This window comes from Chanos chanos, chromosome 11 (genome assembly GCF_902362185.1).
Source record: "Chanos chanos chromosome 11, fChaCha1.1, whole genome shotgun sequence".
Classification (NCBI taxonomy): domain Eukaryota; kingdom Metazoa; phylum Chordata; class Actinopteri; order Gonorynchiformes; family Chanidae; genus Chanos; species Chanos chanos.
This window is the reverse complement of record NC_044505.1, coordinates 19,242,038-19,259,224: the sequence shown is the minus strand read 5'-3', so window position 1 is coordinate 19,259,224 and position 17,187 is coordinate 19,242,038. Positions and strand designations below refer to the sequence as shown.

Here is a 17,187-nt window from a genome sequence, read left to right as displayed (position 1 = left end):
TTCAACTAAATTAAACAAACGGGACAATAATACATTTTTATTTTCATTATAACATGCGTCAGACAACTGCACCTGACTCCCAGTGAACTGGATAAAAGTGGGAAAGTTTAATGGAACATAGGAAAAAAAGGAACAAAACTTAACCTGTTTTTACCACTACAACAATCAATATGTACACCCAAGCATTTGTAAGTATGAATAGGAGAAATACAATTAATATGGACTATTATTGGAGAGTGATACCCCAAAGATTTTGCATCAAAAATCATTTCCTCATGTTTTCTCAGCTTTTACATCAATATCATGCTTATCGTGTCATTGTACAAACTTGTAAGCCCCCAGACTACTTGTCAAAAATGTATTCATGAGTCCAAATGTGTACTGTGTCATCACAGAATTCAACAATAGAAGTATCTGTGTGATTACTTGTACAGTCATGCCATTGTACGTAATGTAAATAGAATGCAGGTAGGGTTTTGGTCCTTGTGGGCCCTTTTCAAGATTGGATCGTCAGTGCTGTGGTTGTCTTTACCCTCAGTTGCCTTACTGCTGTTCAAACTTTATTTATTCAATGAGCTTTAATTATGCCATTTTAATTTCATGTGGTCATTTTTATTTCACTTTAATTTAACTGTAATTATTATTTGTTCATGAGTTTGGGTTGCTATAGTATTTCTATAAGGATCCATTTTTTGTTTGTCTGCTTGTTTTATCTGTTTTGGGGTTTTTTTTTCATTTTTATGTTTGGTTTTGTCTTATTCTCTTTTGAATAGCTCCAGGTAATATACAGTGTGATAACTTCTGTGGTTTTGTTCAGCTCAGACTCCTGGAAATGTCGTAGTATGTGCTCTAGCACCTCTTAAAGGTCTATACTAGTTATCAGAGGACTGTACTTTTACAGTTTTAATAAGAGGTTTGGCCCTTTTAAGGACTGTAGGATAGATAGAAATTAAATGAACAGTGTTATGATCAGAATTGGACAGTGGTGGCTTGGCTCTAACTCACAGGTGTCAAAATCCAGTCCTGGAGGGCCATGGTCCTGCTGTTTTTCTTGAGGATCAACTAAATAGAATCCCTGATTGGCTGAACAGTGTCCACACCTGTTTTCAAGGTGAAAATCAACAGGTAACTAAACATAAGGCGCTTTCGCACCGGAGGAACTTTACATAGTTCTTAGAACTGTTGGAGAAAGTACCCCCTTTTTGGCGTGTTCGCACCGCAGGAACTTAGAACGATTTTAGTTCTAAGAACGCCGTTTTGAGGGGCTTTTTTAGCCCCTACTCCAGGGTAGGTACTTTCGCAGCGCAATAGGAACCTTGTGACGTAGGTGTACAGTCATTGGTCCAGACGCAGGTATGCGATGATTGCAACCGCCATTTTTAAAGATCCATGCAAAATATAAAGTCTTAGAACGTATTTCATTTAGCTTTTGATATTCATGTCTCAAAATGTCTGGAATTGTAGGAGGGGGCACATAGTTTTTATGTTTTATTTTACCGGTATTTTATATCCCCCAACAATGACCATTTTGCAACGTCCAATGTATATTTGTACATTGAAGAGGTAGCGTACACTCCGCTTCGGTAGGTGCTTGTGTATCCGCTTGTGTGGCTGTGATCCGCATTTTAACCTAAAATAAGAATGTGTTTATCCAGCTTACGATTTTAGGGCTGCGGCGGGGAAAAAGGGGGAAAAAAAAAAACCACGATGCCGCCAGCAAGGGTCAGGCACAAGCGCTATGCTAGCACCCGAAAAGTACTATGCCCATCAAGTCATTCACTGCTACTGCGGTGGTAAATGCATAAATGCATTGGGAAATTATTTTCTCCATTGGACTGGGTCTATCGCTACACAGTTTTATTTTCGTTAATGAGAAGGCAGTTATAGGTTATCTAATGTGCAATCAATATTTCTGTCATTCAAATTCAATAAAACTCATTGCGTATACTGTAGTCTAGTTTGTCGATTTCTTTTGCCGCAGTAATGGTTCTTTTTTCCTTTTGGAGGTATTTAAAAGGTCTTAAAAGTCATTAAATTTGTACTTCAAAATGTGCAGCTATCCTGGTTAGTCACAAACAACAGCTCTTAGTTGCTATACCGTCGGCCGGCTTACGTCACTTCAGCGTTCCTACTGGCGGTGCGAAAGCAAACAGAAAAAAGGCCCTAGAACGAATGTAGTTCTAGGGGAAGCTCCACAGGGGGTAGTTCCTATCGAATTAGACCCTAGAACTGTTCGGTGCGAAAGCGCCTATAGTTCCAAGTTTGCAATGATTCAAGTCCCCCAAGATGAGCATATGGGCTTCTGGTATACATTGCAACTGTCTAAAGACACAATCCACAATCGCAGCTCTCCCTCCATGGTGAGTTCCACTCAGGCACGCGTAGACAGCAATTACAACAGTGACAAATTCTCTAGGAGGGAAGGACGCCATTGCACTCAAGCAGAGTGATTCAGTGTCTTAGTTACAGAAGTTATCTCGTGTGGTGAGTTTGCTAAACACTTATCACTAATATAAACACAGATTCCTCCCATGTTTGTCTCCCCCAAACTCAGCACTCCTATGAAAATGCACCGGTGAAAAGTCGGAGCTAGAAATATCTGAGTGTTGCCAAGTTTCTGCAAAAACCATGATACACTACTCATGGTGCTCATAGCAGGTTATGACATTAATTCTGAGCCATCCATCTTATTCCTCATTGTATGTGCATTGCTATAAGATGGTTCAAACATACAGGCACTGATATACAGGCTAGCTGAGAGGTTAGCAGCTGTGTGGAGTCACTGCTTTGATGTATTTTTTTCTCACCATAGTAGCACATGACTCATATATTTGCGTGAACAAAACAGTTTAACGATTTCTCTAATCTCTGTATTGTTTTCTACACAATGTCATTAGTCCTGATCGGAGGTCGGGGCAGTACGTAACTGCTTTAGTCTAACTTCATTTCCTACTTGTCGACAACAACGAGCAAACAGTGCAGGATGGCGGGTCATTTGAATGAAACAGACAGACCTTCATTTCTGTGACTCCTCCAAGTAATCTCAATGCCAGACAAAAAAAAAAGCACAAGTTTTGCATATGTATTTTATGATGTTTTTTGTTAATGTGCTTTAATTTTGATGTTATTTTAACCCACTTACAGATTTTTCTTCTTTGCACTTAACCCAGTAATCCTACCTTTATTTATTAGAGTATCTATACATCTCCCTTTAAACTCTTGGTGAGGGAGACTTCAGCTAGGACCCTCTTCCCTTCTCATGGGCATGGGCCAGTATTGGCATTTCATTTGAATTCACTCTCCTCTTGCAGTGTGTGGATGAGCTCTTGTCGGAGTGTGGTGACTGTATAGGACGTAAGTGGACATTGTCCCAAAGCAGCTTTAGGGGATCCGTAACTTAGTTAGATATCACTGTTTTGACTGGCTCCTCCCCATTCACCTTTTTTTTTTATCTCGCTGAAATTGAGATTAGTCAGACTGACTAATGGCAAGATATCAGTTTTAAAAATTTCTCTTAATACACGTAATTACCAAATTACATTGACACGCGGTAACATATATGATTATATTTATTGCTTGCTCTGAATGACAGTTGGAGGGGGGGGGGGATATGATGTGTTAAAAAGATACTAGCGACAGGTCAATAAAAGTGTGTAGCTTGGCAATTAAAAGGTATGTGAACTACAGTTTACAAGAAAACAGGCCTCTGCGAGGAGCTTTAAAACCATATGCAAACTCACACGCAAAAAAAAAAAGCCTGATGAAAGATAGATTATTGTTTCTGGGGTTAAGTTATGGCCATGATCAGAAAGTTTGTATATACACAAATGAGCCTCATCTGAAATGCGATATTGAAAACACCTTAAAAATCTCACACATACTCGCTTGTTGTTTCACTTACCTGGAACTGGGTTTAGTTTAATTACCCAGCAAGAACATACTCTGAGACCTCCCATATCCTCTATGGAGTTGGTCTTATGGGCATTTGTCTTTTGTTACTGTTGCATGTCAAAGCAGGAAACTCTCACATACTAACACCTCAGCGCCTCTGAGAAGACAAACACTACAAGCATGTTTCGAAAAGGACAAAAATTAGGAAAAGACCTGTTTCGTAAACGTTTTCCTCATAAAAAATCCTCTGAGCAGAACAAGGACTTGGTCATAGCCATTATAGGGTTAGTGTTTTCTATAGCGTATATGCAGTTAACGGTTTCTATAGAGCAGCATGTGAAAACCTCAGCCATTGGAAAGCCAATAAAAAAAGTGGCTGAAGTGATTGGTCCAAAATTAACAAACTGGACCACACAAACACATCATTACCTGGTGGAGACTTTTGGAGAATGGGTGGTGGACACGTATATAGAGGTAGGACATAATGATTTTTTTCTCTCATCCCTCTAATCTTACAACAGCGTTGAAAAACCTTAGAAGTAGTGGTAACTGGCCTGGGGAAACAGCCTTTGTTGTCAGAATAGATAGAAAAGTGAACCTTTGAGATATGTTTTCACAGTATAGTTTGGATTTCAATAAACATTCTTTAACAGTGTAAAAAAAACCCAGGCAGAGTTATGCGACTTTAAGTTTGTTATATTCAATTTTAATTCGTGATATTGTTTTATTTGTGATTTATATTTTTGTATAACATTCTCCTTGGCTTATCCATTCATCCATTTCTCTCTCTCTCTCTCTCTCTCTCTCTCTCTCTCTCTCGCTCTCTCTCTCAGTTGGTCCAGTCAGCTACAAGTTTTTACACAGAACAAACAGCAGACATTCTGAATGCAATCATTATTTACATCCAAGAGGGCTTGAAAGCCATAGGACTCAGCGGTATGAACAATTCATTTAATGTAATGGCAACACATCTCTTCTCTCGGTGTGCACAAACCTGAATTACTCTGAGGCAGTAAGAGCTCACTATTTGACACACTTCTGCTTTATGAAGACTAGTTAGACAGTGCACATCTGTACTGGGTGAGGATTACAGTTAAAGATGAGGTAATGGATAAGTTGTGCTTAAGGTTAAGTTTAGAATTGCACTTAGAATCTCTAAGTTCCTCAAACTGTCCTTTGAATATTTTTCCTCCATAAAACACATTGTGTGAGTGAGTGAGTGTGTGTGTGTGTGTGTGTGTGTGTTTGATAAGCGACAGTTAGGCAAATGAACTTGTTGTGGAATCTGCTCTTTCCTGATGCAGCAGCACATCGTGGGTTTGACACCAAATGCTTAACACACTGTCAGTGCGAGCAAGATTATTTGATATTTCATGACCCCAAGTGAAACAATAAAGGATTGTGAGACTGAAGACATAAGTGTGTGACTTAAAAAACAAACAAACAAAAAAACAAAAAACACTAATGTTTTTGAAAACGTAGAACAGCACGAGCCCTTAATTCTGGTGTTGTGTAGCAAGCTTAGATGTGACAAAAATGAGTTATATTGTAAACCCTTGGGAATCTAAAGTGCAATACTTTTGATGGCTTTGAGCTGTCATGCTTCAGCATAATCTAGAGAAGGGATGTCAGACTTAGTCATCATCATACCTAATTCCAATTTATGTATAAAAACATTTCTAAGCATGTACAGACATGCAGAAGTTTTGCAGAAGATTGCCACAGAGAAGACTGGGATGAGTAAAAGAAATTATGGTAACGCTTTACTTTACAGTCCGTTAACCACCAAGTATTAATTGGTAAATGAGATGGTTATAAAATGCAGTTATTAGGATAGAAAGTATTAAATTTTTTCCTTGTAAGTACATAGAAACCTACAAGGAAACTCGATGGCAACAAACCTAAACTTAACCTTAACCCTAACCATCTAGTTTCCCTGTAAGCTTCCATGTACTTCCTAGATAATAACTTACTATACATTTCTGACTGGGTACTTTCCGAAGAATTATATTTTGTTGCCATTTGGTATCCTAGTAGGTTTCTATGTACTTATCAGGAAATTATTTAATATTTCCTTCTCTCTTTTTTTTTTTTGCACTTTCCTATTAACTGTATTTTATTACCATTTCATTTCATAGCTAATACCTGGTAATTTGCGGACTGGTGATCGAAAAATCAGGAAACAAGGCCGAAAGGTCTTAAAGCTTTCCCGCGGAACGGTTACCCCAGCTGAGAATATCTCGTTCTTCGAGTGGAATGTTTTCTTTTGGTTACCAGAACGTTCTGAGAATGTAACTATTGAGGTTCCCCATCGTTCGGAGGAACAGTTTTCTTGGCAGAAAAAGGATGTTCGCCCTTAAGTTCTGCATCCTGTTTCAGAGGGCTTTCCCCTAATGTTCCTGTTACCTTTACATCCCTGGAAACTTTTGGGGACCCAGCAGCAACGCCCCCAAATAGTTACCATAACGTCCCTGTAACATTCATTATCAAAATCATTAAAGCCTTTCGAAACTGTACCGAAAAGTTCAGCGTTCTTTGAGCAAATATACGGGCATGCCCATCACTGAATTACATATATATCAAAATACAGATATACATTTCATGTTTCATTTCACTTATCACTCCACATATGGACAAATCAACCGACACAGAAGTGAGACTCAAATATCAAACGTCCTTATTCAAGAGTTTAATAATTACAGCATAATATTCTTTTCTGGTTAACGAATTGCACCGGTAACTTCTCATCCGTTAAACGAGGAAGAGGACTGTAGCCTTTTTTTCTTCCTCGAGAAAGAAAAATGTTTACAATCAGACGGAAACGAGATGTAACACGACGTTCACAATTTTGCTGTGGAGTATCAATCAAGGCTCTTATGACAGTATCAAGAAGAACTGATGGAAGGATTACGGCCTACCTTTGCTTGGCTGGCTCTTTCACTGTCGAAAAAGATCTGTTGAGTGAATCGTTGTCACATGATCGGGTGAGACCGTTAAATTAAAGCGCACCACTTGCGCGAATTCAAATCCACCGCTCATGAGCTCAGTGAATGACATATAAAAGAGGGAGCAACGACTGATTCTTTTTTATTTGAACATTCCCATTCATCAGTCTGACTAAGAAAATTAAATCTATTCTGATTTATAGTAAGCCATTAAGATTTAATTACCCTGCTTAGAAGTAAAGTACAACTGAACATATATGAATAGACCAGCAAATGCTGCTATCTTGTGTAATTTATAAACAGTCACACGCTGGCAATTTTTGTCAGCTGACACTTGTCAAATGACAGATTAGCGAGAAGTAAAATCAGAGTATTTTGAAAATATCACAGAAATAACCTTTGAGCGAAACTCTGGGAACGCTGGTTTTTAGTTATGAAAAATAAAACTTAAAAAAGATCTTCAGCTCTACATATGCTTATGTAACTATGATGTCTTTATCTATTCTATCTTTGAACGTTAGGGGGGTCAGAAACCATACTTTTAGGAGACAAAGAAATAGATGATATCAATCTAAGTTGAAGTTTTAACCCTCCCTGTGTTCTAACCGTTCTGTGTGTTTCCTTTGTGATATGTATTCCTTTTGGGCAAATGCCACTGGTTGTTTTACTATGTTCCACAAAGTTCAAGCAGCTAAAGTAATTAGCTGATCAGTTGAGCTCGATGTGGATTAAAACCAACCTGTCCTTTTACTGCGGGGCCTCAGGACTACAGCCGAGAAATACTGTTGTAAGATGACCTTAGAGAGGTCAGTGGCCTATCTAGTCTAGGATAATGTATAGTATATGTATATGTATATATGAATAGGCCATTATGTATTAAGCAAATGTATGTGGTCATGTGTAAGGCATGTGACAATAGGAGACTCAGTTATTCACGCTCTGTCTCGCTCTTGTGTTTTCTCTCGTCTCCTCTCTCTCCCAAGTGAATCTGAGCTCACGCCCTGTCACCTCAGAGGGGGGTGGGTTTCGTCACTTTGTGCACTCTGCTGCCTATGATTTTGTATCGATGGGCGAGAGGGTCGGTGCTCCTGCGTTTGGCGATTTGGATGGTGAAAAAGGCTTTCAGTCTGGTGAAGAGGAGCGCAAACTTCATACTGTTCGTGCTGAAACTGGTTAAAGTGCTTATCAGGATACTTTAGTGACCTATAGGCCAAATTCATGTTTGTCAGCCCGTTGGTGTCGTTTGCACTTGATGTGTTATCCTCTGACTAACCGCACGTCAGTGTTGAATTTGCATAAACAGAAACAGGTTCTAAATCAGTTTCCAGGGCAATTTTATGTGTGTGTAATGTTGTTGACGCCACCCAATAAAATTTGGCGTTGCCACGTTAAATTCTCACAGCACTGTATATTTAATTCTTGGTCTTCACAAATCAAAAATAATGTAAATACACCATTCCACTCTTGTTTTATATGCTTTGTGTCTGAATGTGTATGCCCTCAGTTTTCCTTTAAAAAAATATAATAATATTAAAAATGAAGAGGAAATAAGCAATATATTTTGGGTGTTACTTTTTCACTGGACAAACAATGGAAATAAATAAAGTTTTCTGCACAGTGGTTCTAATTTATCTGTATTATCAAAGAAGGAAATAGAGGATACAGACTTGTATTGACTTCTTGGAAACATGAAATAGTTTCACTTTGAAAACAGTTCAGCGGAACTGAGGTGAGTGATGCCAAGTTACTATAAGGTCCAGCCCTCTCTGATTGGAGGCGTGGCCTAAATACATACATAGCACCTATGCCGTTTCACTCTCTGTAAAATATTGCAAGCTGCGCTCCGTATTTGCATCCCCTGTATCCAGAACATCTGGATCTTTTTTTGACCGAGTAAAAATGGAATTTGAAAACAAATTACAGCGACTTAACGCTTCTCTAAAAAAATGGTTGAATCTCTGACTTCTGTGATTTTGATGCTTTGCGTTCAGAACTCATTTGTATTGCCGTGTTACGGGGAAGATGAACCTGTCGGACCTATTGAGCGCGCTGCCTCTGCTATAACGGGTCTCTACTCAGATATCCGCGTGCACTTAGTGAGCGTACTTGGAGAAAAGGTTGTGGACACGCCAATTCAGGTCAAAAAAACAAACAAACTAAAACTAGGACTGTGATGATTCCGTTTACCTCACCATCATGACGGATACGTTCATATTTTTATACTGACGTAAGTTCAATAATCGTAATATAAATTTAATGAAATTCACAAAAACGTTTTATTAATAGACACATATGAAATGAAGCCATAAGAGCAGAAGGTCTTATATAGTTTGTTATTAAATTTAATAGCGTAACATACCATTTACCTACACCAAAGGTTCCCAAACTTGTTCAAGGTATGCCTCACCCAATATTTTGTGTATCCATAGAAGGAAACTCTGACATACAGTTTACCTAATTTCCTTTCAAAGTTTTTTTCTGTGCATTTACACATGTATATATGTATGTGTGTGTGTGTGTGTGTGTGTATACACACACACTAGTACATAGATAGATAGATAGATAGATAGACAGATAGATTTATAAACATTAGCAAAAAGTTATATTCCTTGCCCTTGGATAAACCATATAAAATACCTTACTCTCCTTTGTCATGGAGTTGTATTTTTGAATGTGTTCTTTCTAACCGAGGTTATGCACAACTTGGTTCTCTATCTTGGTAAAGCCGATAGTGAGACAAAGTACGCTCTCTCTCTCTCTCTCTCTTTCTCGCTCTCTCTCTCTCTCTCTCTCTCTCTCTCAAGTTTATTCAGATGCTGTGCACCAGCTTGAGGGAAAATGGAGCTGTCAGTCTGAACACAGCTACAGCAACAGTCTCCAAAATGTTACGCACGGTGGGCATTAATGGTAATGTTGCAATCATTACATCTAAAAATATATATTCTCTTCAAATTTGATCTATGTAAGCTTAACACATTTTACACTCCAGATTACATAGAGGCAGCAGATACATGACTACACAAGTTCATGCCCACTTATGTCGGGTTACGATTTATCAATGTGCTTCAAACTGTTTTGTATTCTGAATTCATCCATAGAGTTAGAAAAGCTGGAAGAAGCACGCTCTATCTCATCAATTCGTTTTGCGACAGTGAGAAGCAAACCATACCACGAGACAGTTTTTTTTTAATCAGTAAAATTTTTCAGTCATGTTAAAGTGGTGTAAACTAATGAAGATCATATGTCCACACCCACAGTACTGAAATACTCAGCAGACATAAAAGCTTATACCAGTCATAAGGCGTTTTAAGATAAGATAATCAGATAAGATAATCCTTTATTAGTCTCACTGACAGGGGAATTTGCATTGCAACAGCAGCAGAGGGGATAGCACAAGTAGCAGCATTAATAAGAAAGTAAGTTATAATAAAGATAAATAAGTAAATAAATAAATAAGTACACAGACATCAGGGCATAACAGATGCTAAGTAAGTGAATAAGTAAAAACAGACAGTGCACAGTTTTACGAGTAGAGGTAGAAATATATATGTATTGCAATGCAAACTCTTATGAAAATGATTATTCATGTCCACGCCTCATAGTCCGCAATTTGTTTTCCATTTCCTGTGATTTATAAGTTGCTTAAGCGTGTTGTTTAGCTGTTTTTTAATGTCGATGTGCCCTCTGACTGTTTCTTGTCTATGTCAGATAGATGATATACCAAGCCAATAGGATCAGCACAACTACTGTTGTAACCCATCTTGTATGTACAAAATTTTTAAAAACTCGGCATAAACTTTCTAAGTATTCATAATCCTTTATGGCTGATTATTCACCCTAAAAATTACTTTCTTGGCTTTATAGGGAGACATGAGACATTAGATGTCAGTAATATATATATATATATATATATATATATATATATATATATATATATATATATACATAAACATATTACCAAAGGAGTGAAATGTTCCTATAAGCAACAGTTTCTCTACTCATCTCTCTCCAGTTGAACTGCCCGTCATCTCTCAGGACGAGATAGGAAGGGTCTTCCAGTGGACCACTTTCTCTGTCATGATCTTTTGGCAGTGGGAGAAGATCACGAAGGTGATTGGCTGGTTGAAAGAGAAAGCCAATGAGATGATGAACGTTGTGATAGGAATAATAGACTCTTTGACCAAAGCGGAAGAGAAGCTCAAGTAAAAATGGTTCAGTGTGACAGAATCTTACAACATTTGACCGTATCAGGACCGCCCCATAGACGTTTTGACCATATCAGGACCGTCCCATAGACGTTTTGACCATATCAGGACCATCCCATAGACGTTTTGACTGTATCAGGACCACCCCATAGACGTTTTGACCATATCAGGACCGTCCCATAGACGTTTTGACCGTATCAGGACTGTCCCATAGACGTTTTGACCATATCAGGACCGTCCCATAGACGTTCTGCTACCACAAGCTCATTGTTTTGTTTTTTTTTCCTTGATCCCTGAAGTATATGTCAGAAAAAGATACAAGATGGACTTTGAAGCCCTTTTCACTGTTATTTCATTGTCTGTTTTCTGGTTTCACACTATAACACCCAGTGAAAAACCTCAAGCATGTGAACAACTGCACAATCTGAGACTTTGAGAACTCTTAACAGAAAATTTAGCTACCTCTGTTTTACAAAGCTTTGTCTCTTTATGGTTATTTGACAAATCTGTATAGAATTTTTTTTGTTAACACTGTAAACTGAAACAGTTAACACATCGGAATAACAAGTCGAGTTTATTAAAGCTTATGTGAATAATTGCCATGTGTACCTTTGATTTTTCCAGACTAGTGACTTAGCACTGTGACATTTGAAAGAGGACAGACAGAGAAAGTGAAGGAAGTTGGAAGGTCCTGAGTGATTCTCAGCACTCTAGATATAATACCACTGTTTTCAAATACAAAACTGCAAACATTTCAGATTCAGGCCCAGTGTCTATTGCCATGCCAACGCGGTTGTTAGGGATTTGCTGAAGTGTTCTCATAACAGGACAATGCTACAACAAGGACATCAGGTGTCCCGGGACATAAAAACATAACCTTAAAGGCACACTTTATAAGATAAGATAGACAATAGACAACAGATGAAAAAGGATTTATAAAGAGAGAGAGAGGGAGAGAGAGAGAGAGAGAGAGAGAGAGAGAGAGAGAGAGAAATGAAAATAAATTCAATTTAACATTTGTGGTTAGTGGCTTAAAATTTGAAGTCCCTATCAGACATCTTGGAGAGGCTGCTTGATCCAGTTGCAGTACTAGCTATTATATGGTGTTGAGGATCCCAGAGTAGTACTGGCAAACAGTCAGTATGAGACTGTTGTATTTGTCACATTAGCACAAAGACTGATATTACTCAACTGGAAACAAACAGAGCTACCAACCAAATCATATTTAATGATGGATGTGATGTTGATTTATACATAAATATATATATATGTGTGTGTGTGTGTGTGTATGTATGTATATATATATATATATATATGTGTGTGTGTGTGTGTGTGTGTATGTACGTATGTGTATATATATATATATATATATATATATATATATATATATATATATATATATATATATATATATATATATATAGACACTTCTTTCAGGATTTATTTCACATTATGACTTTCACATTTAGAAACTCAGGGTTGACATTAGAATGTATCTTACAGCATAAGCATATCGGAAATTATAACTGAAAATAATGTGAAACTTGCACGAAGAGGGTTTTTTTTTTTTAGTAATTTGTTTGTATTTACTCAGAAATATGAGTGGTCTTAGATATCTGGCCTAAGAATGTGAGTCAAAATTCATGTGCTAATGACCTGCTGATTTCAGAGTTTTGCAAAAATTTGTAAGAGCAAAAAAAAAAAATCTGTGTAGCTGCTTTGAACTGTATGCAAAAAAAGACCCTGAGCTCATCTCCAGTAAAACATGTCACACAGGTGATGTACAAAAAAAACGAGACATGTCAGAATTTAATTATTCGTCCACTAGGGGTCGCAATTGTGATTAATTACAACCTAATCACACTAATTACAACCTCAAGCACTGGGTCTAGACAGCAGCGCATTGACCACATGCATATGTTGCTAGGCAACAGTCAACAGCAACATCCAATGAGGTGCCGGAAAGCAGTGATGTGCTGCAAAGAGAGACTTTACAGAAAACAACCTCATTGTACCTTGACAAAGCTTCCATTACTGTCTAGAACTGTACTGTAGAAATTCGACACATTGTTCCATGGAAAATTCCATCATTTCATGTTTCGATATTTTCAGCGTAAGGCCCTACATTGGACGCCTCTTCAGAATCTCCCACAAATGTTAAGCTGGGTTGAAGTTTTGTGACAGAGAGAGTCATGGTGTATACTTTGCTTTTTTTTTTCATGCTTATCAAACTAGCTATGGACAACAGATGTCCTGCAAATGGGGAATCAGTCGTCCTAGTGAAGACCAAAAAAAATGCATTAACAAAGGATGAATGTGATCACTCTGAATGGTTTGGTCGTTATTGATATTTACCCAGTCCTCAGCAGGGTCGGGTGGACCAAACCCCTGCCAGTAAAATCAACGTGCGCCATAAGAGAGCAGCGAATAAACCTTCACCGTGTAAAAATGGGCTTTTAGGTCTCTCTGGATGTGCACCACACATAAATACTTTGGCTTTGTGGGGATCAGGGTGTTGGTTGATTACGTAAACCGTATGACTTTTTTACAGTGCTCTCTGAACCACTGCCTGTAGCTAGTCTTCAACCCATTTTTGTGTGGAATGGTCTAAAGAATCTCCGTGTTCAACAAGCTCCAAATCAGCTTTTAAAGATTCCGCGTGCTCTGTTTTGGTTCTGTTCCTGTCATCAGGCTGGTGGTCCACTGTGTTCTGATGAATGTATAAAGAAAAAGGCAATACTGATTTCTTTAAAAAAAAAACCCAAACTCCAAAATGTTCCAAATGGGGGCCTTCACACTGATGAATGTTTTACTCTGAAAAGTTTTATGAATGATGTAAATGTTGGACAGAAATTTAGGAAAATGTTCCATATCTCCTTGGGGGCTAATAATTTTGATCTTAACTGTATACACACACACACACACACACACACATCCCACCCGCCCATTTTTTTTCTTAAGTACCAGTTAAAATGTTATTTTGTTCTGTGCTTCTGTGAACTGCAGAATGGTCGGCAGGGGGCGCTCTGAGCATTGCGGAGGCATCGGTTGCTGGCGCTACAGCACCTCTGTCATGCGAGTGACTGAGAGAGAGACCATTTTCATTAATTTTCTAAGCCGCTTACCCTGATTAGGGTCGGGGGGGGGGGGTTCTGCAGTTCGCCTGACTTACATGTCTTTGGACTGTGGGAGGAAAACGGAGCTTCCGGAGGAAACCCACGTAAACAAGGGAGAACATACAAACCTCAGAAAGGGCCCTGGCCGCCCGGCCGGGAATCTTACCTGAGACCCTCTGTTGCGAGGCGACAGCTCTATCCACTGATGCCTGGGGACCAATTCAGCCATATTCCTGCTAAAAAAAAGTGCACTCTGGTGTGCCACTAACTTGTGGAAAGCACCGTACTTTCGCGATCCACGCCGATAGGTGGCAACATTGTCCCTTCTTGGATATATTTAAAAGAAAGGAAAATGGAATAACGAGTTTCCTTGTTTGTTACATTAGGGAACTGTTCTTAAGTGGCCACGAGCAACGAAACATTAAAACACTGTACACTGCACCAAGAAGAAAAATACCGGAAAGTCAGTTAAAATTGTCCACACCGTCAGCGAACAAGGAGTGTTACTGTATATTTTTTTTGGAAAACAACCGAAACGTTCAGTATGTTTAAGTTACAGGGTTGCAACTGTTCGCAAAACCTCTGCCATCCCATGCTTTACACATCAGCACAATCGTGGCAGCGTAACGTCTGACTTTTGGGGACCGGAATACAGGATAACCTGAACTTCTGAGGAAGCTTGTTTTCTTTTATAGAGATTGAACACGGAACAGCCGTGTTTCAAACTGTGACGATTTAAAGTTACCTATCACTAAAGATGGTGCGTATTTCGGTTGTTTTGCACGTCTTTTTCGCCCTAGTGTCGCCTAACTTGGGTCTGTCTCCGGAGTCTGGCGATCAGAAGTTCTCAAGTGTTCTTAATGACTTTCGGTCAACGATAGTAGCTCTGGCAGAGGAAGCCCACAGCTGTCTAGTGTCGGCTTTCGGTAAGCAGACAGTTGAGACGACAGTTAAGGTGAGCAAAGGTGGAGCTGCCGCACACACGTATGAAGACCGTTGCGACGCTGTTAGAAATGTGCCTTTTTTACTAATCAGTGTATTTGTGTGCTTTCTCAAATGCCTTACGCGTCTCTTTTTTTTTTTCTTTCTTGCTCACCACCCTGTCCCCCACTCCCGACTCTGCCTCGATCTCTCCCTCCATCTTCCACTAATAAATATCTCTTTTTCTCTCTCTCTTTTTCACACAGAGTGCTGGGAACGCGGTCAAATCTCTTTCAGAATGGACAGCCGCTGCTCTTAACGTCCTCGTGGTACACCTCACAAACTGGCTTGAGGCCGCGGGCGTTCACGGTAAATCCAAAAAACAGTTTCGCATTTAGACACACCCTGATCACCAGGAGTTAAAGAGTTAAAACGCCAGTCACTGTGAACTCTAACTAGATATTAAATCTGACCTTTACAAAACATGTCTTTACTACACATGGAACTCCCACACTGCATGTTACACCTCAGTAGAGGTTTGAGTTTGTGGTAAAGACTGAAACAATGTCCAAGCTGCCACAGGAAATGACTGGCAACTAGGTTAAGGCAGCATGAGAACAGAATAGCAAACCCACATTTATTTCACCAACAGAGCAAAATATCTGATTTAAGTGAACTGTTGCTTGATGATATGATGTCCTGAAGATGCCTTTCTTTTTTTGTTATTAAACATTAAAATAGAGCTGTTGTATAGGTGTCCTCTTCAGGTGTAGACCCAGAGGTTGTGAAAATGTGTGGTTTGCTGAATGTGTATGACAAGCCAAAGCTTGAGCATTATTTTTAATTTGTTTGTTTTTTGACCACACATTTATGTACACTGTTCAGGCCAGTTATCCTAACGGTGTTCAGTTTGAATACTTTAGCACAGTTAAGAACCTGTTCTGTTATTAGTAAAACACTGCTGCTTATAGCTGCTTCTGTCATGGGTTTTGGACATATGGTTTAAGAAAAACGCTTTGGTGAATTCAAATCTTTGAGTCAAATCTGACCATCTGTGTGTGTTTTTTTGACCTTTGAGTCTGTCTACTGTCCACATTTCCTCTCTGTCCGTCACAGTCAAGCTGCCGTTTGACCGTGTCACCCCCGAAGGCGTGCTATTCGTCACTAAGTGGACCCTGCTGGCCGTGATTTGCTACTGGCTTCTGTCCCTAGCGTTCCGATTGGTCGCCGGGGTTCTAAGGCAGGCCCTGTGGCTGGTGAAGGTCGTCTTTGCATTGGGCGCCTTTGTGATGATCTTGAGTGACAGCGGGGCCGGTGCCGAGACCACTGCGCTGAGGCTTCTGGGCTTGGTCCTGGTTTGCATTCTGCTGCGCGTCGGCCCGTCCGGCGGCAAGGGCGACGAAGCAGCCTGTCTGGAGGGGAAAGTCCGGCTTCTGGAGGGACGGATCAGAGAGATGGAGCGAAAGAGGAAAGTGGAGTAGTACCAGGGACTGAGAAAAGATAGAGGAGGTCAAACCGGATCTGATTCCCAGTTCCTTTGAGAAGGTTTGAAAAGATAGAAGACTGGGAACGGGAAAAAAAAGGATTCATTTCAACATCATGTTCTCTGATTGGCTGGATCACGAGTCAATCATATGACTGATTTCAGATCTACTAGTGGCATCTCCTCATGGAGCGACATGGCAGCTTTGGACTCAACGGTCAACTTTTTTTTTGGGGGGGGGGCTTTTTTTTTTTTATTTAGGGCTTCTCTCTCAGTGATTCTTATCATTTTAAAGGTGCTCTTCCTACAGTGGCAGGTTTGCTACTGTCTTTCGTAACGCCTGATGACCTTATAAAATGAATGAATCAGTTATATAACCTTTAAGTCAAGCCAAAGCAGTGCAGCCCTGGTGTGGGCGTTTGCCTGAGGCTAAAGGGAAGGGGGAAAAAAAAGAGTCAGAGAAAATTCTGAATTCAAAGATGCAGAAAGATATTTGGCAGATGGTGGTATGCTGGTACTAGAACATCGTGGATTACTTGTTGATATGTTTAAACAACAAAAAAAAACTTTTTCCAATTTCTTTCTGTTATCATGGTTAAGTGTACGTGCCTATATGCTGAATTATG

The 17,187-nt window shown here is 39.4% G+C and overlaps 1 protein-coding gene across 1 annotated transcript; it reads left to right on the top strand.

Annotated features, from left to right (window-relative positions):
- Positions 1-14,884: 14,884 nt before the first annotated feature.
- Positions 14,885-16,752, top strand: tmem109 (transmembrane protein 109). The gene is made up of 3 exons (XM_030788123.1): positions 14,885-15,112; positions 15,345-15,447; positions 16,195-16,752. The coding sequence occupies exons 1-3, from the start codon at positions 14,915-14,917 to the stop codon at positions 16,557-16,559; spliced, it is 666 nt and encodes a 221-aa protein (XP_030643983.1). The 5' UTR covers positions 14,885-14,914; the 3' UTR covers positions 16,560-16,752.
- Positions 16,753-17,187: the final 435 nt, after the last annotated feature.